At 38.6% G+C, this 27,569-nt stretch overlaps 2 protein-coding genes across 4 annotated transcripts in view; one reads left to right on the forward strand and one right to left on the reverse strand.

Annotated features, from left to right (window-relative positions):
- Positions 1-739: 739 nt before the first annotated feature.
- On the reverse strand, positions 740-6,487 carry LDAF1 (lipid droplet assembly factor 1). 3 transcript variants are annotated; one of them, XM_088174388.1, is made up of 5 exons: positions 5,935-6,487; positions 4,282-4,416; positions 3,231-3,399; positions 2,699-2,837; positions 740-1,558 (listed from the first exon to the last, which is right to left on the reverse strand). In XM_088174388.1, the coding sequence occupies exons 2-5, from the start codon at positions 4,351-4,353 to the stop codon at positions 1,468-1,470; spliced, it is 471 nt and encodes a 156-aa protein (XP_088030514.1). In that variant the 5' UTR covers positions 4,354-4,416; positions 5,935-6,487; the 3' UTR covers positions 740-1,467. The 3 variants fall into 3 exon arrangements, with proteins under 3 accessions (XP_088030514.1, XP_014724631.2, XP_014724640.2); XM_014869145.2 differs by having other exon boundaries at positions 5,632-5,936; XM_014869154.2 differs by lacking the exon at positions 5,935-6,487 and adding an exon at positions 5,359-5,490.
- A 1,475-nt stretch (positions 6,488-7,962) lies between these two features.
- DNAH3 (dynein axonemal heavy chain 3) overlaps positions 7,963-27,569 on the forward strand; it is a 58,487-nt gene continuing 38,880 nt past the window's right edge. The window contains exons 1-24 of the mRNA XM_014869077.2: positions 7,963-8,048; positions 8,501-8,610; positions 10,138-10,251; positions 11,047-11,251; positions 11,627-11,660; positions 12,157-12,337; positions 12,838-13,027; positions 13,299-13,494; positions 14,412-14,537; positions 15,246-15,441; positions 16,705-16,884; positions 17,271-17,407; positions 17,565-17,670; positions 18,221-18,399; positions 18,693-18,877; positions 20,189-20,312; positions 20,872-21,028; positions 22,809-22,953; positions 23,228-23,439; positions 23,686-23,777; positions 24,192-24,306; positions 25,754-25,870; positions 26,059-26,238; positions 27,271-27,407. Of these exons, the coding sequence (XP_014724563.2) occupies positions 10,153-10,251; positions 11,047-11,251; positions 11,627-11,660; positions 12,157-12,337; positions 12,838-13,027; positions 13,299-13,494; positions 14,412-14,537; positions 15,246-15,441; positions 16,705-16,884; positions 17,271-17,407; positions 17,565-17,670; positions 18,221-18,399; positions 18,693-18,877; positions 20,189-20,312; positions 20,872-21,028; positions 22,809-22,953; positions 23,228-23,439; positions 23,686-23,777; positions 24,192-24,306; positions 25,754-25,870; positions 26,059-26,238; positions 27,271-27,407 (3,293 nt within the window). The 5' untranslated portion in view covers positions 7,963-8,048; positions 8,501-8,610; positions 10,138-10,152. The remainder of the gene's footprint in view (positions 8,049-8,500; positions 8,611-10,137; positions 10,252-11,046; positions 11,252-11,626; positions 11,661-12,156; positions 12,338-12,837; positions 13,028-13,298; positions 13,495-14,411; positions 14,538-15,245; positions 15,442-16,704; positions 16,885-17,270; positions 17,408-17,564; positions 17,671-18,220; positions 18,400-18,692; positions 18,878-20,188; positions 20,313-20,871; positions 21,029-22,808; positions 22,954-23,227; positions 23,440-23,685; positions 23,778-24,191; positions 24,307-25,753; positions 25,871-26,058; positions 26,239-27,270; positions 27,408-27,569) is intronic.

The raw sequence follows: 27,569 nt of genomic DNA on the forward strand, positions 1-27,569 counted from the left end.
TTTTAGCTCCTGCTAAGTGCTGATGACAGAATGAATTACATAATGAAAAATAAATTTAAAATGCAGATGGAAATGGTTCATGTTGGGTCAGACTCTGAGTGGGACTGGATTAACTTACTTTAGTGTCTGCTGCTTTTATTAAGTAATGCCTCTTCCCTTCAGAAGATGAGGGCATAAAGAAAACTGAAGAGAAAGAATTCAACTGTGTATTCATCTAGGAGCTGTACTGTAAAGATTTTGAGTGTTGTAACTTTAGGTAGGTGTAAAGGCTTTATTGCTCTGTTTTTGGAGGTGCCTCCTGGAAAGCTCTTGCAGGCAGCCTTGCCTGAGGGAAGGCTGGTTATGTGGCTTTGTACTGTTGGCTGAATTAATCTGCCATTAAAATAAAGAGCTCCTGGAAATCTTCTTGGGATTGTTTTGCTCTACAGCTGAAGTGTGAGGCCAGCTTAGCCGAAGGCTGAAGCTATTACCACCACTACAGCTCAGGTAGGCTCAGGTCTCCATGTTTTAGTCAAGCAGCAGGTTTGTTTATGCAAAACTAAATAGAACTAACTTGGGTATCTGCATTTCCTTTATAAGCCTGAGAAAAGGAGTAATCTGCAGGTTGTGGCTCAGCAGTGTTGGCCATATAAAATACTATATTCAAGAAGAAAAACTCAGCTCCAAATGTAGCCTTCCTAAAACAGGACGTGAAAAAATTGTTTTTACTGTAGAATAAAAGATTAATAAGACACTCTGGTTAAACAAAGAGCACTTTATTAAACTACTATAGTTAGATACTTAATGCTTAAAAATATAATAGCATTTGCAAAAATGAAAAAAAAATTTTTAAATAACATGCAGAGTTACAACTGAGAAGCAAACCAGGCAATTTAAATATAAGATCTAAGACCTAAGCATGAGGCAATGAGAATAAGGAAAATATCCCTTTGGAATAACACAACAGCTAAAGGGAGATAAAAGCTTAGACCATGACCTATGACAAACCCACTTTTCCCTGTATAATGAACATAAAGCATTGGTCTGGTGTACTCATACTATTTTTAACAAAGGTTGTTAAGGCTTACAAATACTTTTCTACATTCAAAATGTTTCTACTGTTACTCCTGTATCAAAATGACTACTGCTACATACTAAAGAGAGTACATTCAGAACTCCAGTATCTGAGAAATCAAGTATCTCCCTCCCCTTTCTGTCCACCTACTTGCCATTGACATAACAGTACCAGCTACTATTCTGTGCCTTTACCAAGCTCTATGGAACATTCCATCATGCACATACACTTACTACTGCACTGCTGCTTCTTGGTTATTCTTAAGCTCCCTTTTACAGTGCCAGTGTAAGATGTACACTGATTTTTCTCAGTTTCCAGGAGTACACAATGGCTGAATGCTAAATGAGTAAACAATTACATAATAAAGGCTGGAATTATACAGCTAAGTGCCTATGAAGGGGGGTGAAATCTGCTTATTCACTCTTTCCAGTACTGCCAGAAAGATCCAAGCCAGGCTGCTTCTGTGGTAAACTTCCATTAACATCTTGCTTCCTTATCTGGCCCCTGTGCACATGAGAAAAGAATGGTTTTATTGTCTTTTAACTTTTCACTCAAAAAAGCTGAGCACTGTGAGATGTCCTAGACAGGCTTGTATCTGCTTCTGGTCTACCTAAGCTTCTCTCAAAAGTCAGAGGTACATAAAAATTGATGGTATTGTCTGTTTTAACATCAAAGCTGTAGTTCACAGGGCTGGTCTGTAGGTTGAATTGTGCACTTACATATGTCATGGAAAGTGGAAATCGGGAACTGGTGGGCAGTGCTGGGGACCTGGCAGCATGCCTTGGAACTGGGTCTTGCACCATGCTTTTGTTACCCTGCTGCCATCTCAGGCAGCTTTGTGTGTCATCAAGAGCTGTGCAAACACAACTGTGCTGAAGGAGCAAACTGAGGAAGCCCAGGAGAGAGCAGCTGTGATCTTTCTTCTTGTTCTTCCCTATGCCTCAGTGATTACTGTGGTTCTTTCCCTGGCAGGTATTTCAGGGGGGCACAGGTGGCACTGCAGCACAGCCTGCTGCTGCCTCCTGCTCTCAGCTGCCTAGCTGAGGCAATGCTGACTGAAATAGGCCTCCAAGCCCAAAATCCTGAGGGGCACAACTGGCTACTTGCACGGTGCAGTATCCTACAAAACTTGTTATTTCTATTTTGACCATGCTGCCCTTTTTAAGTACTTCTCTGCCTATCCCAAATCTACAACCGCTTTTCCTCCCTTACTCTACAAATGCTGGTGAGCAGAGATGGGTCATCATGCAGGAAAAACTGCGAAAGGCTCATCTTCTACACAAAATTCTACTTGGCAGTGGATTTTAATGACATTTAAAGCAATACGTTGGAGTGAGACGAAGTTGTATTTTACTGCCTGATGTCATGTTGTGCTAGCACATTCACATTTGAAGAGCATTTGTATTTCCTCTGTCCAAAATAGGAAAAAGGGCATGAATTAACACTCAATGGAGTGGTTATTGATGACCAGATAGCTGTATGCTGCACTTTAAGTCATGAGGGTAGCCCAAGATTCAAAGCATTTAAGAAACATTGTTAAACTAAGCAACAGTGGCTCACTTAGAAAAAAAGATGGAACAATGACTGTAATAGCACAGCTGCAGCTTTTGAAATGCAAGCATGGATCAAGACATCCATACTCACCTTGATGCACACCAGTAGTTGACCAGAGTTGAAAGTGCAATGTAGGAAACACTCAGCACTCCAGAAACTCCCAGGGACAGGGCTCCCAGACCACACAGCACACACAGAAGGGCTATGCCACCTATGGCTATGACAACACCTAATAAAATATTACTTTGTTATTTAAACAAGTCTAGGTACAAATAGAAGAGCTGACATTCTAACATAACCCAAAATTCAAACAATTTGGGAAAACCATCTTCCTCACTCATCTGGCTAGCCTCTGTAAAAGCTATGCATGCTCAAGATAACTGGTTTAGGCATATCCTGGTGGCTGAGATTAGAAAGGAAAATAGGATTTCCCCTGTATGGTCTACACTTAATTGGATTACTATTCTTGTATTAAGAGTTTTACTACTGTTCAGACCTGAGGACTACACTTAGAAATCCTCAATTGCTAGGACTCAGACTTCCAGAAGGAAAAATTAAAAAGGGAAAAGATAACATGCCTTAAAAGGGAATAGGTAAGTATACCCATGAATGCATACAGTACCTTCCATGACTATCACACCAATACAGGCCATTACAGCTGTTGTAACAACAAAAACCAGGAAAAATCCAACAGGAATAGCCGACACTGCAATAAACATCAGGAGTGATAAGGCAACAAATGGATGGTCATCTAAATATTGGCCAACTCGAGAATTCATAAAGGCAACAACCTGCAGATAAATGGAAAACGTTTCAGATTTTTTTTTTTTTTTAATCTCCTGTCACAGATATCTTTCACAGATCACTGCTACTGTAGTGAACTACAGGTAGGACAGATCTTTTGTCAGTCTGCAGCTGGAATAGGGAGCATCTCTTGTCTCTGTTTCAAAACCACGGGGACTTGCTGCAAATTTAGATAACTTCAGGGCAAATATAATTCTACCAACAGCAGAAATGTTTTTCTTGGACTTCCCAGTTCTATTGCACAAATTCTAAAAAACAACAAACCCACAAAAAAGCAGCCAATCTGAAAACAAGTAAAAAATTAAATAAATCAGTCTAGCTGTAGCTTTCACTGGTGTCTTGGCAACCATTATTTTGAACTAGAGACCTCTATTTATTAATTTTTAAAATCTGCAACATTTAAAAATACTCAACTATTCTTTTATCTATGGCTTAGTAATATCTGCAACCTGCTCATTTATTGAATCTAAGTATAGAGCAGGCATGTCTGTATCAGAAATGATAAGAATTTAATAATACTACTAGTAAAAAAATCTTTTTACAGAGGCAGTCATAGCTATACACTAGAATTCTACTGCAGTAATTTCCTCCCTTAAGGAAACACGTATTGTAGTTTTAGTTCTTTTCATAGCAGTACAACCATTTCACTAAAATGCCATTCTACTATCTCAAAGGGTTATGCCAGTAAAACACAAAAGTGCAGAACAGGCTTCCCTCTTTCTTGATTGAAGGTGTGGGAGGCCTTCCCATAGGCCTCACAGTGTTCACTTAAAAAACAGGGAGTGCATTTAAATAGATCAGGGTGTGATGTCCTGATAATTACAAAAGGAGTAGCTTTATAAATATATAAAATTAGAATCCAGACCCACATTTGCATTGCTGTGGATGGTCTGCATCATGGAGTGCCACTGCTTCTGTAGTTCCTGCATTTCTTTAGACATGTTATTAATCCTCAGCCACGACCTCTTCTGAACAGACTGTTCTCACTCAGCCATCCAATTTCCCTTAAAATTAAAGTGCAATTAGTAACAGACTCATACAGATGCTTTTTGAAAATGAAATGTTTCCTTTATATAAAGAGAGAATGCAAGTTTCAGCCTAAAACATTACTTTTACAAAAGCACATCAAACGTCGAGGGCTTGTCCCTGCAACTTCTTCTGAAACTCCCAAAACCAAATAGCAAGATACAGGTGACTCTCACCTTCTTCCTTTGTAACATTAACCCCATGTTTACCCATCGCGGTATGAATTTACCAGTAAAAGAATCACTTCTAATCACCTGCATGGACAATTTGTTGCCACGGGTGCTGGAAATCGGTAATACAGAGACTGATTTCTGTGAGTATCCTTGTGCTCAGTATCCAGAGCACCCCCCCCACAGCTTCAAAACTCGGCCTATTAAGGCAAAATGATTCCAGACGCCCTGAACATATTTAACTGTGGCAGTTTCGAGGACACCTCAGCGCTGCATTCTCCCTGAAAATTTCCAGCTGTTGTTGCAGGGGGACCCTTAGAAGGGGCAGGTTAGAGAATGCACTCTCCTGTTGGCAACCCCGGGCAGGCCGGGTGCCGGTGTCCCTGCTGTGTCCCCTGCACACACACGGCCGTGCGGGGCCCTGGGCACTGTCACACACAGCGGGTGAGCCCTGGCTGCCCGCGGGGCGCTCCCGAGCCCGGGCGTTACCTCGGCCCCCGCCCGCGGCCTGCAGCGGCACCCAGAGCAGGCCAGGAGCAGTAACCACCCCTCACCACCGCTGCTGCCACCCCCACGAGCCAAAGCCCCGGGCGGACAGCGGCTCCCCGGCTGTGTCCCCCGGAGGTAAGGGGGGAGGACACGGCCCCGCTCTCGCAGCTGCCGGGCCGCGGCCCTCTCGGCACTCCGGGCAGCGCCGGAGCTCGGGCTGGCGGAGCGGGACCGCGCCGGCCCCGGCAACGTCCCCCTCACCTCTGCGGCTGCCGCCCGCCGGGCCGCGGCCCCGCTCGGCCGCTCGCCCCCGGCTGCCGGGCCTGCCGGGGCTGGGGGAGCGCCGCCGCCTCCCGCCGCTGTCTCCTCCCCGCGGGGGCCGGGCAGGGCCCGCCTGTGGCGGCGCAGGGCGGCTGTGGGTGTGCAGCGCCCCGGCCGCGCTCCAAAAGCCGCCGGGGCTGGCAGCGGTGCCTGATGCCCGTCGGGTGTCCTTTCGAGTCCCCCTTGCTGTCCTGCCCTTCACCCCCGCCCTACCTCAGCCGCTCAATCCGGACACCCTCCTCAGTGTCCTAGAGGTTTGCGTTGTTTTACCACATGCAGCCTGCAGCTTATTGGAATGAGGGCGGAAAATGAAGGTGTCTGCGGTCTCCGTGCCGCTGTGGAGGCGTGCAGAGGCTCGCTCGGCACCGCACCTCAGGGGCTGCGGTGCCAGCAGTGGCTCCGTGGGTGTCTGTAATGCCACCGTGCCCGGGCTGGCAGGCAGCTGGCCCCGAGCTGGGAGTGTTGAGCCACACCGTGAGGAGCGGTGGAACAGCTGCAGTGAAACAAACACCTCACCTGGCACAAACACCGTCCCCGGCCCGGCTTCTGTTCCCACACGTTCCCACCTTGTCCTGCTGCCTCCAGGTGTTTCGGTGCCCACGCGGCAAACCTGTTCGGGGAGACGCGGCATGTGAAGAGTAATTTCTTTAAGAATTTAGCTGGGTTTTCAGCAAAAGCAGTGCTCCTGCAGTGTCCCAGCATTTGGCTGGGGCTGTTCTCAGCAGGGATGCTCGGTGAGGTGTATCACACCATGGTTTGGCCTGGCTGCTCTCCGGAGCCATCATGATGGTGAAGCCTGAGGCTTCAGTGAATTCCCAGCTTCTGCTACACGGAATTTTTCATGCTGTAAATTGCAATCAGAAATGAGTTAAATATTCATGTTTCTCGTGGCTGGTTTAATCATTAGTTGGTGTCACCTATGAGAGTGAAAACAAAACTGAATGCTAATGGTTTCATGATTATTTTTTTAAAGGCAACCAAATAAATAGCATATTTATTTGGAAATTATTGCAAAAAGAGGTTTTGTGAAGTATGAGGGGTTCGACTTATCAGACCGTTGGAGCTCAGTGTCTTTGAGGTGCTGATTTCAATGTTCTCTGCAGATACCAGGATTTGTGTAGACACAGGGAGTAAGATTTGCATATTAACACACATTTGGAGTCTAGGGTCTAAAAGGCTACCACAAGATACCTGCAAGAAAAGGATGGTCAGGGCAAGTGTATTTTGCTCGAATTCTTAATGTGTTAATCTCTCATATTATTAAAGTACATAGTGGATCGATATTCCTGGTACACTAGGGTATATCAAAATAAATTTGTTGGTTTGTATACTCTTTAAAAAAGTAGCATAGGGGAAACTAACTGGCAGAATTGCAGTGTGACAACTCAGTGATAATGGCATTATAAAGTTTAATGGAGCTGAGTTTAAAGTATACTGGAGATTTTAAATTTCTGGCTGTTTTCAAGCATGCCATAGCTGCAGTTTTGAAGATAGTCTCATACGTCTTAGTAAATTATTATATTGCTATGCATAATTGTCTCTTCTGCTAAAAATCATTATATAATCTTCTTTTATACAAAACAACTGGTTTTAATGTTTCTCAGGCAGCAGAGATAAGTCATTTAATTTTGAAGGGCATGCATATACGAGCATCGGAGTTGATGTGCACAGAGGAACAGTAGTTACTCTTAACTGCTGCTTAATTGAGCTTGTCTTCATGCCAGTGTCAGCTCCAATTAGAAGGAAAATACTCATGTTGCAAACCAGCACCGACATATTTGGAGAGTTACAGCACACATTTGCCAAGCAATTACCAGCACCAGCAGTGCTAGTTCTGTACCCTGCACTGCTGGCTTGTGTTTAAAGAACAATGGCCAACAACATTGTTCCACTTGTAGATGGTATAAGGGCAAGATATAAGGAAAACTGTGCTGTTATCTCAGGGATATCAGCCATTCTCACAGCTCACAGAAAATTGGATGAAAAATAGCAAAGATGATGGGAAAGGGTTGAAAATTGAGCTCTTGCTGTGTTGGCAGAACACATACAAGGCCCCTTTTGAGGGTAAGCTATTAAGAGACTAAGCCAGATATCATGTTGGATGGTTGTAATTCCCATTTGTGAGGCAAATGGATACAGGCCTAGAGGAATTGGGAGTATCCCACCTGCTGTTTTCAGATCTTCAGGGAGTTTGATTCTGAAGGGTGGAAAAGTGGTAGAGATGTTTGCAGTCAAGATTTTGAATCTTGACTATTTTTTTTCCAATTCTTCTTAAGAAAAATTTGGTATATAGAGCCTTTACTGCTCTGGGAGCTCTGTACAGTGCTTTCATGCAAAAGTTATAATATCTCAGGTATATCAGATTTCATTTTTCATAACTTTCAGTGGTAAAAGGAGCCTGTACAGTTCCTCATTGGTTCCAGAACTGAATCTCCCTGACCACAGCTTGGCACAACACTGAAAGGGGCTGTTTCCTCTCTGCTGGGGGAGGAGAGGGAGGAGGGAATTGTGTCTCCAAGCACCAGCTATGCTGTAACTGTGGCAACCAAGCTGAGGACTGAAAGGCAGAGTGTCAGAGAAGTTCACCAAGCTGTGACAGGCAGAGGGACTGGTACCAAGGGCACCTGCAGGTAGTACCTGCCCTTACCCTGCTCACCTGTGCATCCTGTGCATGTATGAGGCACACAGGGTGTCTTTCTCTTTTCCCATTCCTTTTGACCTGGGCTTATTCTTTTTGGCAATTAATGTGTGATTCTGCTGTAAACCACAGCTGGGGGGCCCAGAGTCCCTGGGACGTTAGAAGAGAACAGGCAGCAGGGAGGAAACTGGTGTTGGAGAAAGTGGAAAGGGCAGGGTTTAAGAAAGTCTTGCTTGAAGGATATTTGGGGGGGAGTTAGAAAGATTAAGGTGAAAAGTGAGCTTGAGAGGAATGGTGAAAAAAAGAGCATGGAGATTTGGAGGAAGAGAGAGTTTATTGTGAAGAAGGAATGTGAGAGGTGATTTTTCTTCTTCCTGGCAGCTGGGATAGAAGCTGAATGATACCTTGTGTAGTGCCTGAAATGAGTTTCTAATTCTTTTTCAGTGCATGTAACAACAAGGATGTTCACGCTGAAGGGGAGGACCAAAAAGTTTTAAGCAGACAAAAAAAGCCAAAGCAAAATAAAGCCAACACAGAGCCCGAGTCTCCTGAGGGTAAGTTCCTTCTGCAACGACTGTGAAAGATTGATAACTTTGTCAAAACTTCAGATGAAATTGGCCATTACTGGTGGTTAGTGGTTTGATATTGGAAGAACACTTACTAAAAGACACATGTTCTTGTTAAATAGTTTTTGGACTTAATCCTTTATAACCTACTTTTTATTCAGGATTTCTGTGTTAAAATATTAGGTGTTTGAAAGGTTAGTTGGCATATAAGTCAGGAGTTTTTTTAGGATGAATGATGGCTTTAAATGACTTTTGTACTTGTAGAATGAATGAATGGATGTCCTAATAAACTGTATAATTTATTCATTTTTAAAGTACCCTAAGGCCCGATCCTTTAGTCATTAATCAAGAGGAATTCGTGCTCTCTTTAATGAGTTATGTCTGGCTGTGATAATGTCTTTATTTCTGTGTGTGTGCAGGCATGCTGGGGAATACTAAGGAGATAAATCAAATCAGTCCTTTCTCAAATTTTATTTCTAAATGGGCTCTGCTTTGATATTGAGGAGGGCACAATTTTGTCTGCTAAAAAACTAGGTTCCAGCAGCCTCCGTTTTCAGTGATACATCAGAAAGCAATAACCACGTGCTAAAAGTGTGTTTAATTATGTAAAAAAAAGATTATATCTTATTCAAACATAATTGTATTGGGTAATAACTTCCTCTTTCATGGTGATTTAACTCACCGGTGTTCAGATATAACACACTTCCACCTCCTTTTTCTCATAGTGTCACTATGTATTCAGGAAATTGCTCCTTGTGAATCTTCTAAACAAGTTTGATTTAGGAAACTCAGAACAGACTGTGGGTGAGGATTTGGCCTATGCTAAGGAAGGTTGCCATTCAAAAGCATCTTAAAACACTGTGAGGCTTAATAGTTCTGAGAACTATCCTGACAGAGCTTTGCATGGAGTTCTGGAAGGCCATCTCAAAATATTGTCACCTTGAAGAGGTGAAACATAATCCTAAAACATATCAGATATCCTGACAGTTGTAGTACAACACTTTGCAGAGTACTTGTGAGCAATTTGTTCCTCCAGCAGCATCCTGGTAATAGCTTCTTCTATAATTGGCTCCTTCTAGACATGAAAAAAATCTTGAGGGTTTTTTTTCCCCCTCCCCAATAATACAGTTCACACAACTTGGAGTGTTTCACTGTAAATTTGGCAGTCTGGTAGGATTTAATATTCTAATATCCAGAGTTTATATTATTACAAGCTCCATGTAGAGTTTTTAGTGTAACTTAAAATATTTAACCAATTTTAAGTAATTTTCAGTGATATAAAAATAAGATTTTTTTTTTAACTGGCATTTACTAGTGTTTAGGCATTTTATAAAATGGCTGCAAAAACCATGTTTTGCTGAGGAATCCACCACAAAGAAGGCTGTTTCCTTAAATTTTGAAAAGTTGCAATATGTAATTTTCGATGAAAACTGGAGGACTCTGTTCCTTCATGAATCTCTTTTGAAACAGAGTATTTCATAAATACCTTTGAAGTTGCTTTTCATTTCTGTCTAGTCAGGAAACAATCCCATGTGCAATATGAGTCATCCAAAACGGTCACCAAAATTACCATTGCTACGCACACCTGCACCTGCTGCTGCTTCAGAGGCACCTTCAGATTTGTTTGAGGTACGTGCTCTCTCCCTGCTGCCATGGCATGCACACCTTCCCTGTGCTGGCAAATTCCCTTTCTTTGCAATGAGGATTAGTGGGCATGGTGGCACTGGGTCAATGGTTGGATTTGATAACCTTGGAGGTCTTTTCCAGCCTTAATGATCCAATGATTTCAAGTATATTTATGATTGTGTCTCATTACTTTTATCTCTGAGGGTATTTTGGGACATGCATCTCGTGTGCCAGTGAGTGCTCTCAGTAAAGTTCAGATATCAGGACTGATGAAAAGTCCATCAATAGATACCAAGCCACCTGAGAAAACATGCAATGAACAGAGAGAAGAAGTCTATTACAAATCCTTACTGATGTGAGAGAAAACAAGAGCTGAATTTGTTAACTTGTACTATTCTTCAACTATTACAAGGACTGAGTGTTAAAAGTAGGCAGGTCATTAAAAAAGGCCTGAGGAATAGGAATTTTCTAAATCTAAGCAAATATAAGGAGAAGAAAAGAGGCAAGATAGAGATGTGGGGGAGTAGAAAGAATTAGATAATGTACTGTTTTCTCTTATTTACCAAAAATACCTTGATTATGCAAAAAAATGCCTGACTGCAACTGAAGTGTTCTGCAAAATTATCCTTATACATGTGGAGAGCATAGTGATCTAAAAATAGATTGGTGGTGAAATGTATGTCTGACCTATGTATTTGCTTTTTATACTAATTGATGTTTAATCGTGTTCTAGCCCTAAGAAGGCTTTTTAAATTACTGTGCTCTGTAGAACTTTTGCTTTTGTTTTTCCAATTTCAGGTTCTCCTTCAGAAAACCCGTTACCCTCCTTTGATGCAGGAGTCATCATGGACTTTGGCAGCTCCATTCAAAGAACAGCATCACTACAGAAACCCAAGTGACTCCATAGCTAATAACTATTCTCTTACTGCACAGGATTTAAAATTGAAAAATATGAAAAAATTCAAGTCCTTTTCAATGATAGAGATAGCACAGGCTTCACCATGTATCCATATTTGAATGTGTTTATGAGTTTAACCTTGCTTGTTCTATGCATTGTTATCTCTAATTCTTTATCTGCTAAAGCATCATCCCTGGAAAACATTCCTTATTCCTAATAAACACTTACAAGCTTAGCACCTCAGAGTCAGTATAGCCAAATTTGCCAATGCATAAATTCAATAAATGAAAGGCCAGTTTCAGATTTACTGGTTAGGGTTCATCCCTCTGAATAATCACATGCAGTGCTTCTCTGTGACATTGTATTTTTTTCTTATTTCATTATGGGATTAATTACCTTAGCTGTGTTTCTCACAATATGAAATAATAGCTTATTTGAAAAACATATCTGTATGTGATTTTTCTTAACTGATATTTAAAGCTTCAAGGAAAAAGCGGCGATGGAGTTCTGACAGGTAACGTTCTATAATGTTATAAAGATACAGATTATTACAGTGAGTCTGGTTTGAGATGTGGTTTAATATTTCTTTTTACTGAATGCTGTGTTAAGCATCCAAGCATGAAATGTTAAGTCCCTACAAAAAATCTGTGTGTGTCAAGACTGGTTTTTGTGTCACAAGATTTTAGTAAGATAATCACATGAAAATACATGGAGATCTTGGGCAACCGAAATAACTGTCCTAGTAGGTTTGACTCTGATAGAACTGCTCATAAAATACTGCCTGTCTGAATGATACTAGCCAGTTGTAAGGTTTGCATGATTGCATCCTTTATGTTAAAGTAGTATATTGTATTATGCAATTCTAATGAGAATTTTTTTATTGAATTGAAATGCTTCCATAGGTCATACTTGTCCTCAGTGTAGCACAAGTGATTTATATAATCCTTGTCATCTGTCCTCAAACATTATTGCTTCTTTATTCACTAAACTTGTATTCTTTTTTTTTTAAGTACTTTGTTAAAGAGTTTGAATCGCATTTCATTGAGTGTACCTGCTCAAACACCAGAACTGCATGTCTTAAATTATACAGACAACAAGCCACTGACCCCAGAAGAACAATTTGCTCTCATGGATTTGCATGAGAAGGAGATAAGTAAGCGAGAAAAGCCACCTTCAAGTGATGATATAGAGGTATTTATATAATTTCTTTTTAAGGTGAAAGTAGAAGCAGTAATCATCTGCAAGATATCTGGATGCTGTTTAGTAAAAGGAAGCTGAGAAAAGCAGGCAGTACATGGGGATTAGGAGATGTAAATACTCAATAAAGCAAACTGCTGTTAAGTATTGCCAACTCCTTTTTCGTTTGTTTGTAGCTACTCTGATTTTTGTTGTAAAGTTAAGTATCTTTCCAAATTCTTAACCTCTCATGTTGTTCTCTAGTGCTTTTTTGATCAGTAATTCAATATACTGAACTGAGTTTTAGTGGTCTATGTGGTTGCCTCAACACAGGTGAAGTATTGTACATATGCCAGTGCTTTAAAGGGAACATAGATACCCAAAATCCATTATATTCAAACACCTTTCAATTACAGAAAAGGCTTAAGTGATAGAAAAGCTAAAAATACTTTGTAGTAATTAATTATCTGTCACAAAAATCATACAATAAGCATAATCTTTTAAACATTTTTTAGCGGTACTGTCACTACATACATAATGGAGTGCGAGAAGACATGCTGGCACCTCAAGATAAGGAAGTGGTGAATAAAATTTTAAAACGTATTCCAACTGACATTCTTCCTAGCCTAGAGATGAAGAAATTCCTGGCACGTTTAAGAGAAGAAATTAAGACAGACTATCGTATCAGCCTCATGAAAGCCATTGGTAAGGCTCACCATCTCTGAGCAGTTCCAACAATGTAGACATTTACTGCACTTTGAAAGCAAATCTCCTTCTATTCTCAGCATCCATGGAGAATTCCTTTGGGGTCAGTAGAATGACAGTAGATTTCTGAGAGAAAATAACCTGTGATCATCTATGTTAGTTTTAAATGTCCAGAATTGTACTGTTTCCTGAACTATGAAGATACAGTGGTTTTGAATGCAGATTTTGGCTATACATGCAGTCTAACCATGGCGTATATGATTTGTTCCAGTTGATTATGTCTTGTTGGATCCAGCTGAGAGGAAGAGACTGTCTATTCAAAGCACCCCACGACCATTTCCTCGGAGAATTGTTTGTGCACCAGTCCCGTGGCACAGCTCTTACAAAGAAACAAAAAGTTGGAATGAAAGCAATCTGTTCATAGTGAATTCATTGATGCTCACTTTGCAAGAGCTCTGGCTTTCTCAGTAAGATGGCTTGTTCACGGGATCTTAATGAAATTTAGCATGTTTTTATTTAATGATTTGGTTAGACAGTGTATCTGCTGACTTCTCTACATATACTACAGACATCCTGGGGGAGCCACTAGATAGAAAGTGGCAAATACGTCTGTTTTCTAAATAATTCTTTTATTTTGAGCCTGTAAGAATTTCAGCATAAAATTATTGTTCCTGCAGTCGCTGAATCAATGTGTTACATGCTGTGAAAAGATCATCCCCTTTGTTAAAAGGTGCTATGCCTCAATTAAGATTCAGTGCTCAAGTAAATGGTGATTTGGAATTCTCATGCTGGTTGCCAATATGAACAAAATTAACTCTTAAAACTGAATATATGTCAAATGTTTATAGTTGAAATTTTCCCTGGGGACATTTGAAAATCGAGATGTATCATCTTAGGAAGTTAAATAAGGTAATTAGTAATTCTGAGAGCTGTTTTTGCATTTAAGAAACATTTGCAGGAATTTAAGCTTGTATGTTACAGACTGTGATATATGCCATGCTGCTGAAATTTCTTTGTTTTCCCCATAGAGTAGTCAGGATAGCTGCTTATTAATATAGAATAGAAACAGTAGATGTCATTCTGTATGTTCTTTAATGACTGGATACACTAATTAATCTAGGAAAAGGACATGGCAATTTTAGCAAAGAATTAAGAGTTGTACAGCATGTACAACTAAAATTTGTGAAACCCTTATGTTTGTTGATAGAAAAACCCAACCAGAAATGCACTTGTTGGACAGCTTAGCGATGGAGTGATATTTATAAATGAAATTACATTTTTTAGTGTTTATAATACACTTGAGGCCTTCTTGACTATATTTCAAGGATTTTTTTTTTGTTTAACAGTATTCCGTAGGGCTCTCCTCTGTGTCTGCCTTCCCTAGGTACAGCCACGTGCGGTTTGTGCGCACTGCAGAGGTGCTTTGTGGGGAGCTGCCCCTGCTGCCTGCCGCGTTCGAGGACATCGTTCAGAGGCACTGTGCAGAGGCTCGTGATGTCCTTCAGCACAAGTCAGTGCCACCTCTGGTAGCTGTAGATAAATAGAGTATCCCATGAAAACCCGTTTTTAAAAATGATCTTAGACTGAGATGACACCAGTTCCAGCCACAAGGCTGCCAAAACAAAGGGGTCAGTAGCCCTCAGGGGAATAAACATGGGGATACTGTCAGAGACTTTGGAACTGCAAGAGTACTTGTACAAGAATAAATGGCAATAAACTATGAATAAATGGAGACTGGAATTCAGAAGGTTTCTAACCATGAGAGGAGTGGAGTCTGTATCGTAAAAATGGTGATGGAAAATATTTTTTTAATTACGAAAATCAGTCAATTTAAGGAAGAGAATATATGAGGCACATGATAAAGGTGTTTGCATTCTGCTGCCTGACATATCTTCCAAACTTGTTTCTCATTTAATGCTAATAATTGAATATTGTTTCATAATCAATAAAAAATATAATTTACTATTGTTTTGTCTGTTACTATTAATTTAAAATAATCATAGTGGTCCATTATGACAAGCATCCTTAGCTTTAAAACTGAGGTTTCCTCTAAGTCCTGGAAGGTATAGTTTTGTTCGATACCTAATTATCAATCCTCTTCTGGCTCTTTGGATTTTACTCATTCTTTGGGTAATTTCTGAGTTTAAATTTCGTTGCAAGGAGCAAAGTAAGACTAACAAGCCTTTAAAAACTTTGTCTCCATATTATCTCATTGTAGGTGGATCCCAGCTTGTGCATCTGTTTTCATTGATCAGAGAAATATGTGGCTGCATTTTGCTCCTCAAAGGAACTCTGATTCCTCTGAGAAAGTTGAAAGCTATTTTAGTTCTGTGGCAGCTCTAATGTCATTGCAGTTGCGTGAGATGGTTATTAATTCCTTAGAAGATCTTCTTGCATTTTTTATGATCCACAAGGTATGTGCTGTCAGGTATACATATAGTGCTCTGTCTTACATGGAGATAATTCATATAGCCATAAAATCTAGTGGTCCTTAAAGGCTAAAATGTTGCAAATGGCTCTTGCCTCCATAAACAATGGCTGTATCCTTCAAAGGCTTGTGTATAATCAATGTATTTTTTGCATGATCAAGAACTGCTGACTTGAATGATCACTTGGCAGGTCTGGGGTTACAATTAACAGTTTGTAAGAGATTTCAGCTCAGTCTTGAGTGAGTGTGCATTTAGTTTAGTTTAATTTTTCTTGGTCATAACCAGTTACAGTATTTCTCTGAAAGCACAGAAATAATCCCCTTTGAAGACAAAAGTGTGCACAGTCATGTATGTAAACCTTTGCAGAGGTGATTTATGGGTGTGGTATCCCTATGTGTAGCCAATGAGTGCCTTGTATTATTTCAATCAATGCACAGAACTATAAAAATAGTCATTACACCATGGCTATAAACATGACCATTTTTGGCTACCATAAAGTTGCTTCTTTGATGAAATGAGTTTTTTTAAATATAGGATCGCTCAGGACCTACCTTGATAAGACAAAATGAATAAATATAGTGGGCTAAATACTGCATTGCAGAGGATCAATTAAATCAATCACTTGATGCAATTTACTATTAGACCTTGCACTAAGCCTTGCCACTAAGCTTTGCATCTGGATGATGATTGTGTGGCTGATGGTTGAGTTTTTAATTTTTTTTTTAGTTTTGTCTTGTGGGTTGGTTTGGGTGGGCTCTTTAATTTGTTTAATTTTGTTGCTTGCTTTGTCCTGTTTTTACTTATTATAACATCCACATTATGAATCTAGTCATGGATTAGGACTCCATTATTGTAAAGGCAGTTTGGGGGTAGTGCAGTTCTTACTGACCATAAAATTAAAGGCAATTAAAACTAGATTCTAGAATTTATTTCTGATGGATAGTGTGGATTACCTTTTTTTTTTTTTTAGAAATTTTGTTCTGTATGATAATTAGTGCTTTCCTTCTGTTACTTAAGAGAAAAGGCAATTAGGCTTAAATCCAGTTTCTCAATTCTAGCTTTTATAGATTCATTTAGGAGTCAGCACCATAAGATCTTATTTGAAACATCAGGTTTTGTATAAATATCAGGGAAGATGATCCCATTGTGTTGTGCAGTTAGGATATTTGGGAAGTTTGAACAGTTTAAAAATTTTTATTCCTATAGCTCACTTCCTTGTCCTGTATATTTTTCCTTCTTTCCCCTAAGGATGGAAATGATTTTAAAGAACCATATCAAGGAATGCAGTTCTTCCTAGCTCAGATACTCACAGTCAAACTCTGTGTGAAAGAGCCTGAGATTGTCTTTGAGCCACCTTTGGGAGCATGTTGGGATTTAATCAGTCATTGCTTCCAGAAGATCCTGCAGAGCGCTGAGGAGCTCCCAAAGGTACTGGAGAAGTTGTAGCTGCATACAAAATACAATATTAAGAAAAACTATCTATAATATAAAAAATTACCAACGAGGCTGAAGACTGACAAATAGAAGATGAAGATCAGGATTGTGAATCATGAACTGTGCAAACTTTTTGGTTATAGGAGATAGTTTTCAGATTCAGGTTATATTGAAATTCATGAATGAAATTTGAATTTCATATAGTTTTCACAAGCAAACTGTGTGAGTAACCAAATGTTAGTCATGGATCAGAGCCTTTTCACATTGCACTATTTTTACCACATAATTAGTTTTTTAACGTGGTAGGTGAATGGGTAATAGAATACCATTTTTTTCGCTATTCTGTGTCTTTTTACAGTATTTGTAATTATTTCCTTTAGGTAGAGAAACTTCTATTTCCGGCATTACGAAGAGGTGACCTCACTCTTAATACAGTCAAACCACATGAGTCATTGTTTTTAGAGTATATAGGCAAACTTGAAAAGATCTTTGAAAGCAACACACTTGGTCCAAAGAAGTAAGTTTTGGCTGGTAACTCCATTGCCCTTCAAAACCCTCAGTTTTGTGACACTGTCCATTTGACTAAATAGACAGTTTGAGTGTAGTTGTTTCTTTCTATAGAGAAACTTTGCATCAGAATCTTATGTTTGTTTTTGTGGTCTTCTGTGTTTAAGGTATTTAAATGTGTACAGGAAGTACAGCAATCTTTTGAACAACAATTCACAGCGAGATGTTGCAAAATTTTTGGAAAAAGGTCCTTCTTTGGATGCTTTAACTGAGGTAATGTGTTCCTGACAGCTGCAGCATGTCCATACTTCTGCTAAAACATCACACATGACTTCCTAACTTACTGCCTGAAGAACAAATCACTTATTTTATCCTTGGAAATGCTAGGCTCCTACATAGCCCCTTACTGTAGGGCTGCTGTGTAAATGTAGGAGGAAGTTTCTTTATAGCCTTCTTCTGTGAGTTTTGTTTTTCTTTCTTAGCAGAAAGGCTGCCTTGAGTATTTGGTCAATCTACAGCTTGCTTTTCTTTTGAATGTTTTGTCCTCAGTCAGCCCTATCTACTCTTCTCTTTGCTACCCTGAGTGACTAAATGATGCCTTAGGCAGCTTGGGGTCTTCCCTACTATGGCAAATTACTGTGCAAAGCTTTCAGTCCTGCAATCTGTGGATAAGAGTAGGTATCTAGAAAGATAAAAATTCTTTTTTCCTTCTTCAGTTTGGAATAAATGATCCAGTTGGTTGGATGGAAACTATTAGTTGTGTCAGATTTTTCAGCTATAGACTTTTAGGAAAAATAACAGATGTATTACATGCTGTTTTTAGAAGATTGACAGCTTCACAGAATTGAAAAGAGAGATTGCTTCTATGGATGTCACTGTTCCTCTGGCCATGTTCTGTCTGGATACTTTACAACTGCATGAGGAACTCTGCAATCGGACCCAAAATCTCAAAGACACACTGATTGAATTTGAAGTGATGGAAAACAGACAGTTAAATCAAAGGTACCTGTTGTTTGCATGGATGGTTCTTGCTGTCTGCCTGGATTGATGCTGCATATCTGTGGCTGAGATACTTTTATTCATCTGCTGGGTTTTTTAGTGCTGACCAGACAAGTGCAAGATGGGCAGCCTGGCTGAATGGGGAGCTTTGGCTAGAACTCACAGAAAAAAAAAGAAAAAAAAGTTTAATTTATGAAGAAATTTAATATTTTTGTTTCAAAGACAAAATCATTTTACCAGATCTTGCCTCTCTCATTTACAATCCCAGTGATATGTTTATTCTCTTTTTGTTGAAGAATTTGTGATGAGTATAACTTTATTGCAAAGAGAATGAGTGAGGTGCCTCAGAACACTGAACAGTTAGTGGAGTATGATGCATTCTTGAAGAAATCCAGTGAAGTTACTGTTGTTAAACTGCAAAAAGAGCTCGTCAAAGCAGGACACAGACTGCAAATCCTCATGGACTATGCTGATCTCTCTGGTATGTCTACCTACAGATTATACAATTTCCATGTGATAATATTTATATAGAGAAAATGGGCTCTGCATGCCTAAATGTTGCATCTCCTAGGGTGCTAATGGAAAGTTCCAAAAGAGACAGAAAGGAAATAAAAAGAATTTAACAGAGGCCAAAATGTACCAGTGCAACAAAGAATGGTAGAGGAATGGCACACAGCATAGACAGGACTTTTAAATGTGTTTTAGGTATTATCAGGTCAATGTTTTGTAATCTGGCCAAATGATTGCACCTCTATATTATTAAATAAAAATTCTCCTCGTAAAAGCCATCCAAAAATTAATGTGCCAAAGGCTTTATGAAGCATGTAGAAAGTGTGAGAACTTGCATCTCTGCAGCTGAGGATTAGATCAGAATAGGCCTTTAGTTGTTTTCCTGTCATGGTTTGCTGTTCTTAGTTAATATAAAGGCTGTTCTCTAAGACTGATGATACATCTGTAGAAGTTACTTTTAGTTTGCATTTTTATTCAAAGCAAAAATGTAATTGACAGATCCAATCTGTTATTTGCTGCACCTAAAAAGGGAGGACAGTTGAATAAATGCAAACCTATTTTCATGTCAGGATGATATTGTTTCCTTAAGCAGAATATACTCTTGGATCAGACAGTGATAGAAATAACAAGGATATGTTGTGTTTATTATAGACTTCATTTCTGATAACAATTAGAATGCCTGTGGAAGCCAGGACAATTTTGGACTGTTACATTTTGGACTGGAGTGTTTGCAATTGCACTATTTTGTAATTACATTTTCTCTGTAGCTGGTTTTATAAGCATGTGTTCTACATTAGTTATAATGACCTCAGTGCACTGAACAGACAAATATGAAGATGGAGATATCTGCTCATCTTGTAGTTTTGATGCTCTAGATTTTGTGAATAATTCAGCATTTACAGATTAAGGACTAGAGATGGTTTATACATCTATCCATTACCATGCAGGTATAATATACATTTAGTTAGGAGTGGTCTCTGTGTGTTGTTGAATGGAACTGATATTCTGGAATAACTGTTCTTAAAACTGTCTCTGACTAGCTAACATCTTATTTAGAGAATTTCACATTCTTAACTTGATTTTACAGTTTTACTGTTAATCAGACTTGTTTTAATGAAGAGTTTCTTTGTAGTAAAGATAATTCAGCCACCAGTTTATTTGCTTATTCCTAAATAGTTTAACTATTTTGCTTGTTAGTAGCCATTCTGTTATATAATAACCATTCTATTAAATCATTGGGTAAAGGGTTTTTTTTTAAAGGTGAGTATATTTTTTATTTTAGATGATGACATAAACCTGAACAGCGCAGTTTTCCATTGGCCTGATGAGATAAAGAAAGTATTTGAAAGCAGTAAAAATCTGTTGACTGACAAGAGGAGTCAGGTGGAGAGAGCATTGTTTGAAAGGTATAGTGTTAAGTAAATTTTTTTCACTGGGGATTTTTAAAGAAAAGAAAAATCTCACTGAGTAGGAGGGACATAATTTCAAAGAAGGAAAACTTGGAAGGAACCTGAGAAAGTAAGGAATAAATCTAGCTTGTAGTATTATGGAGATTTCTGAAAAATACTGTTGATGAGGGTGGATTTGAGCATCCCCATACTTAAATAGATCTGAGAGGAGGAATGGAGGATTGGCCCAGAATGTTCATAATTTTATGTTGTTTTATTGATTAACACAGCAGTACACATAGTTTTGTTGCATTCTTTTCACTCTTTCTTTATTTTCTCCAGGTAGCAGATATAAGTAAAGTAAATCAATTGTGAGGTTTGAAAATGAGCCTTGTTCTAATCCTGTGAACTGCACAGTATTGATATAAGTGATTAGTGAGCTTTCACTGGCATCTGTGTTTACACTAGTATTGAGATCAGATTTCATGTGGCAGTGCTTGTTGTAATTAATAAAATAATTGAAACTTGAAAAGGAATGAAACACAACATCATTTTACCTTAGCTATCTTTACCTCAGGTGTTCTCAGTTTAAGGAAACTCTTGAAGTTTATCATAAAGAAGTAGAAAGCTACAAAAAGCGGGGGGATATCGTGACTGCAGAAGAATTGAGGAAGAATGTTGAGAATTTTAAAGTGTTAAATAAGAATATAGACAATGCACTAACAGAATTTGAGGTTAGTATTTATTAATTGAGTATGGGGTGGGTTACAATGTGCTGGATGAACAAAAGTTTGGTTCCTGCCCCAATTTTTTTTTTCCTAGGGTTCTGGCCATATATTGTTAAGATGACTTTAAAAATTCCAAATTCACAAAGATATGGCAAATATCTTTTTGTGCCTATATGCTGATTTGTCCCAGCTACTGAGTTGAAGAGCAAATTTGGGGGGGAAAAATTTCAGGGATTTTAAAAAATTTAATATTTTCAATTTTAAAATTGAAATACTGAATTTCAGTGTTTCCAAGCAGTCAGTGGTACCAAGATGCTATTCACAGAAAACAATTCTTCTGGCAGAGTTGACAGAGGCAGAATGTTGGGGAGCTGCCATTTTCCCTGAATCATGGTTTGTGCACTGGAGCTGTGTTTTCAGTCCTTCTGCTTGTTCTCTAATTAAACCCAAATGTTTTTCAACCGTTTGTATCATTTCCATGCAATGCTGATTAGCATTAAATATACATTTTAACACATAACAGGAATTTCAAATGTTAAGAAACAAACTGAAGACCAAGATTCCTGGATTCTATTCAAGGCTCTCCATCCAATTTACTGTATCATCCTAAATTGAACAGTTTGTCTTAGCTGTGACTCTGCTGGGAAATGAGAAGGGTTGTCTTTGAGAGCTCTCACAAGCATTGTGAGGCTTAATTAATCTTTTAAATCACAGTGAGACAATCAGATTTCTCCATATATGGAGCTATACGGGTCAAGATTTTAATTAAGTCCCACTCAAAAGAAAAAATGGAACCAATTAAATGAGTTTAGAATTTAAATAAATTGGTAGTCCTACACATTAACACTATTAATCTGATTTAAAGGCATCTAGTATATTTAATTAGTGTGAGTTAACAGCACTGATATGCTGTTATAGGCAGATCAGAACAACTAATTAAGCCTAAGTTTCTTAATACATGATCCCAATGAGAGGTGTATCCACACATTTTAAATGACATGACAATTAGCTCAGTGAATACACGAATTTAAATATTATCTTGGAATATGGATCTTTATATTTTTTTGCCTGCAGCCCATATTGAATGATTACAAGTTTTATGAAAGGACTGTTGGCATTATAAAAGCACAGACTTGGGACTCAATCTGAATTCAGTGTCTGCATTTCAGACAGCATTTCTCTGTGCTTCACCTCCCTACCTGTAAAATGAAGAAGATAATACTTTTTAAAAATCTAAATCTTTGCACATTGATTTTTACTGTAAAATCTTTTGGACAATGTCTTACCATGAATAAACACAGCAATTAACTCTTGTTTTGGTGGGACCTCCCAGATAATTCTGTAAAAGAAAAAAACCTAATCACAAGTTAAAAAAAAATCCTACAAGCCTCTCTGAGTAGCTTACATTCAGATTTCACAGTGGATTGGAAACTTGTGAGCCTTTTTTTCACTGAATGCCGAGGTAAATTATCTTATTCTAAAATGGATTTGGATTTTTAAGTTTATTTGAGTAGCAAAAGGTACCCACAAATGCTGGGTTAACCATTGCACTTGATCTTCGAATGGTTTAGGTTGAAAAAGACCTCTATGATTCCATGAAAGAACCACGGGAATTTTCAAGAACACCATTACCTTATGCACCTAAAATCCACAGGCATATATAAAGAAATCTGTCTTTAAGACATGTAAAAAAATTGTGTTCAATATTGTCTGTTTAAAAGTTTAAACAACAATAGGATTTTTGATTTTGATGGGAATAATATGCTTTTCTTTTTCCCCCTTAAAGGGTATTAATTATGAAGAAGATTTGCTTGGGCAGGAGAAGACTCAATTTCCTCTCTTGCAATCTATAATTGCAACCAAGGAACCCTTTGAGCAGCTTTGGGTAACAGCATATACTTTCCATACCAAATCTGAGGAATGGATGAATGGTGAGGCTTTGGTGTTCATTTAATGAAACATGGTATTTGCAGTTAGTCAAGTAGAAGTTGAGAAGGTTGATTAGTCATGAGAAAATAATTTTAAGGAATAAATGCTTACAGTGTGAAATAGTTACTGGCTTGAATTTTGCATTAAGATAATTTTTTGTAACGCAATTGATTTCCAGTTAGAGGAAAATGATTAAAAATAGCTGTAATTAAACCACTCTGGGAATCTCCTTGTGCTGATGTGCCTGCTGTGCTTTTTTAATACCGTTGTATTCAGGATCTCTTCAGCAATTGAATGCTGATGAAATTAATGACGAGGTGGGAAATATGTGGAGGACCATGTACAAGCTCAGTAAGAGCTTCCCAGATGTGCCTGTGCCCAGGCGTATGGCAGAATCCATGAAATTCAAGCTTGATAAATTTAAACAGCATCTTCCTGTCCTGTCAATTGCCTGCAATCGTGGAATGAAGGAGAGACACTGGAAGCAGGTACTTTAAACTCTGCTTTAAGTGTGGAAATATTCTGACAGTCCAGTCTTTTATCCTGTGACGTAATACATCCAGTTTTGAAACTTGTAATCCCACAGGCAGAAGCTTCTTTAAATTAATAATTTATGGCAGAAAAGCAAATTACGGTGTTACACTAATACTTTGTTGGAATTTGTTGTTTGCTGTTTGAAAGTATTTTACAAAAATGCATCTTGATAATAGATTTATTTCTTACTTTATTTTCAGATTAGTGAAATTGTAGGATGTGAGATCAAACTGGATAAGAACACTAACCTTAAATACATATTGGACTGTGGACTCTCAAAATTTATTGAACAGTAAGAAGTTTAATGTAGTCTCATTTTTAAGACATTGTATTTCAGAGCTCAGATACCAAATATTAGTTCATTTGGAGTTTTGTGTGCTGTTAGAACATGCTGTAAAGTCAGCTATATTTATCAAGGTGCTAACTGTAAGTTGTTCTTGTAGCACAGAGGCATAAAAATCCAGTTGTGTTCCTAAATCACTTAATTTGCTCATCCAGAATTTTCTGTCTGTATTTGTCTTCCAATTAATATCTATAATTGGTGAGGCTGAAAGTGGAAAAAAATATTCCTTGAAGAGTCTATGATATTAGTAACAAATTGTTATGAAAGGTAGTCTGATATGCAACTCTACCTAAAACTACTATTTTTTTTGCTCTTCAGCTATGTTACAAAAACATTTCAAAGATATGTTTCATTTCAATTTAGAATAGAACCTGTTGGAGCAGCTGCAAGTAAGGAGTATTCCTTAGAGAAATCAATAGAGAAAATGAAGTCGGAGTGGGTCAATGTGCACTTTGGTTTGGCGAAATACAGGGATACTGTGAGTAAACACCAAATCAAGATTTACAGACAGTGATACTGGGACAGGGCCAGCTGGGAAATCTGTGGTGTAAATATAGAGAAACGGGGATGATGGAGTGATCTCAAAACATAAAGGCTTTAATGTATAAAAATAACAAACATAGAAACTGCATGACTTGAAGGCACACACCCAAAGATCCTGGGGGAGTGGTTGTCTTGGTTTGAAAGACAGGTGTCTGCCAAGAAAGGCAGAAGCCTCTTTTTAAAATGCAGAATGTAAATGTAAACCCCCTCCCTCCAAATTATTATAATTTTGAAATTAAGGGACTCTCGGGCAAAGATATGGGAATGGGAATAACAGTTCTTTACTAGGAAAATTAAAATAGAAATACAGTATTACAGAGAACAAACCCAAAACCAGTGCCAGAGTCAGAATACAGCCTGACACCCTGTCAGTCAGTCAGGGTGTTGGTATCAGTCCCATTAAATGGTGGCTGCAGTCCTGCTAGAGTGACAGATGTGGTTCAATTGAAGCAGTGCTCCTGCAGAAGGTGCAGTTTTCCTCTGAAGGTCCAGTGATGATGTGGAAAGGTCTAGTTTTTCCTCTGGAATCCAGTGAAAAAAGGCTGCCTTGGTGTTCCAAATCTCAGTTTTTATCTAGGTAGGAAAGGCTTGGCTCCTCCCCCTGGGTGGAGCATCTCCCAGTGGGATGATGGAATTTTATCAGTCATGCAGTGGGACTCATTAACAGAAGATACCTTCCTGGAGGAAGGATGGGTTGTGGAAAAGATAAAGAGTACTGCCCCACCTGGTTTAACACATGGCCCATTAGCAGAGAATATCTCCCACAGAGATAAGGATCACTGCCCCACCTGGTTTCAAGAGATGGGGATAGAATCCATGCTTTTGGTCACATCCTATATTGCAACCTAAGACAGTGGTGAATTTAACAATATATAGGTGTGAAAAACAAGGTTCACTTTCCCAGTAAATTTTAAAAGGTTTAATTAAAAAAAGACAAATCCCAATTGAGAAATATTAGAGGGATGTTGCTGGTGATTCATTGTGGCACAATGGAAAGTTGTATCTTAACCCACAGCTGGGTGAATGTCTCCATTATTATAACTCTTTTTATGTGGACTTTAGTATCTGGACAGCTTGTGATCTCACATACTCATTCTAACAAATCTGTAAGCCTGAGGATTTCCCCAGTATTGTATGGAAAGCTGGACAGTAGTGAAATTTTAATTTGCTCAGAAGAAACAAGAATCATAGTGCAAAAATTGAGACAGAAGGCACCAGCTTCCTATCACAAAACAATCTGTCTCTGGACCTTTGAAACAGAGGTGTACAGAGGAGATTCCATTTGATATCTTCACATCATAGAGAAGGGGGAAACAGGAAGCTGAATGAGTGGTGAAATAAAGTGACTCCAATTGATTTACCAAAATGTGACGTGTTTACAGGACACCAACATCCTGTCGGCAGTGGATGACATCCAGCTTTTGCTGGATGATCACATTGTTAAGACTCAGACAGTCTGTGGCTCTCCCTTCATCAAACCAATAGAAGCTGAATGTGTGGTAAGGAAAAGCCAGTTTGATTGAGCTTGCATGTCTCATTATGTGCTTTCCCCAAGTGATTCAAGGTACTTTGACATGATGTTACAGAGTTGTTAACTAAGAACACATATTCATATTTTTTGATTTTTTCTTGTTGTGATTTTGCTTAACCACTAATTTTGCTTAACTACTAAATGTTTTCCTTGCAGGCTTGGAGAGATAAGCTGTGTTTAATGCAAGATATTATAGATAGCTGGTTAAAATGTCAGGCAACATGGTTGTATTTGGAGCCAATTTTTAGTTCAGAAGACATTGTAGCTCAAATGCCTGAAGAGGGCAGAAAGTTTAAGATTGTGGATTCATACTGGAAAAACATTATGACAGAAGTGGTAAGTGCTAACATTTCCAAAATTGTGCATCTGGTAACATGATTATTAATATGCACATACACTGTTCTTTTCTGCAGTTGGGTATTTGTTTTGATGGAGTGGAAAATCCTACTAAATTCCAACAAATTCTAGCTTTGCAATAAAATTGTAGATTACATCATTATTGTGAGATTTCTGTAAAGGCTGAGTGTTGAAGGGTGAATTATAGCTCAAGGAACATGGTCAGAATTAGGTAGAAAGATGAATGATTTGTGCTTTCAGGATCTGCTTACGACTTCACTGACAAGGTACAAAGCCTTGTCTGGATGCAATGAGAGTTTGCATTAGACTTACAGGGTGTACACACTTTTGGAGCAACCAAGTGGATTTTTTTTCCCTGTGATTGTTCTCTAATATGTGATGTCATGATTATTCAAAAATGTAGTGAATATGGACTGTCACGGTAGCAAGGTTATGGGGATAGGAAGTGCAATTTGGTAACCTGTTCAATTCCCTGTAAATAAGAAGTTGAGTAAGAGGCCAGACAGTGCTGAGCTGAGATGTTTGTCAAAAACTCTGGGAGTGTGTGGTTGTGTGATGAAGATGTTGAAATAATCAGTGTAACTAAATAGGAGTTGAGACCTGTCCAACAGCTCAGACTGTGAATGATGAGGCCTGTACTGAAATGGAACCCTCTGAAGAGGAGTGTTATCAGAAAGAGAGAACAGGAAATAATTGTGTGCTGTGTCTCTGATAGAATTTATTTGTGAGTGGAAAACAATGTAGCAAGCTCAAGATACAGGAACAATTGCCAAGGATCTTATTTATTGATATTTCCTTCATTAAGGTTTATAAAGTTCAAGTTGGTAAAATTGACAGTCTGAAAAGCAAAACTATTATATAATGCAAATGTATTTAATAACATGAAAGAACACTACAGAGAAAAATTACAGCTTTTAGCCTCCTGCAGTATATGTGATTGATGCTAACAATTTTAATGTAAAACTTATTGCAATTTTTACCAGTGTCTGCTATGTGTTTGTTTTTACAAAGGTGAAAGACACAAAGGTACTTGTAGCAACTGAACAACCCAATATGTTAGACAGACTTCAGGAAGCAAATACTCTCTTAGAGGACATTCAAAAGGGGCTGAATACTTACTTGGAGTCGAAAAGATTATTTTTCCCAAGGTAAATTAATTAAACAGGCCTAAGTTAGAAACAAGAAGCTGTAAGCTCTTTCAAACCATTTCTACTGAACTTAAAAGTCTCATTTTATACACGTATGTGGGACACAGTCACATGCAGCAAAAAATGAAAAGCTGTTCTCATCTCCAGGCATAACTCATTTTC

This window comes from Sturnus vulgaris, chromosome 16 (assembly GCF_052056855.1).
Source record: "Sturnus vulgaris isolate bStuVul1 chromosome 16, bStuVul1.hap1, whole genome shotgun sequence".
Taxonomy (NCBI): Eukaryota; Metazoa; Chordata; class Aves; order Passeriformes; family Sturnidae; genus Sturnus; species Sturnus vulgaris.

Excerpts from the sequence above, each read along its gene's own strand:
- LDAF1 (XM_088174388.1), bottom strand. The coding sequence starts at position 4,353 with ATGTCTAAAGAAATGCAGGAACTACAGAAGCAGTGGCACTCCATGATG. Across the intron at positions 2,838-3,230 it reads TGGTGTGATAGTCATGGAAG|GTGTTGTCATAGCCATAGGT; the intron begins GTACTGTATGCA and ends ATATTTTATTAG. Across the intron at positions 1,559-2,698 it reads AACTACTGGTGTGCATCAAG|GGGCCAGATAAGGAAGCAAG; the intron begins GTGAGTATGGAT and ends TCATGTGCACAG.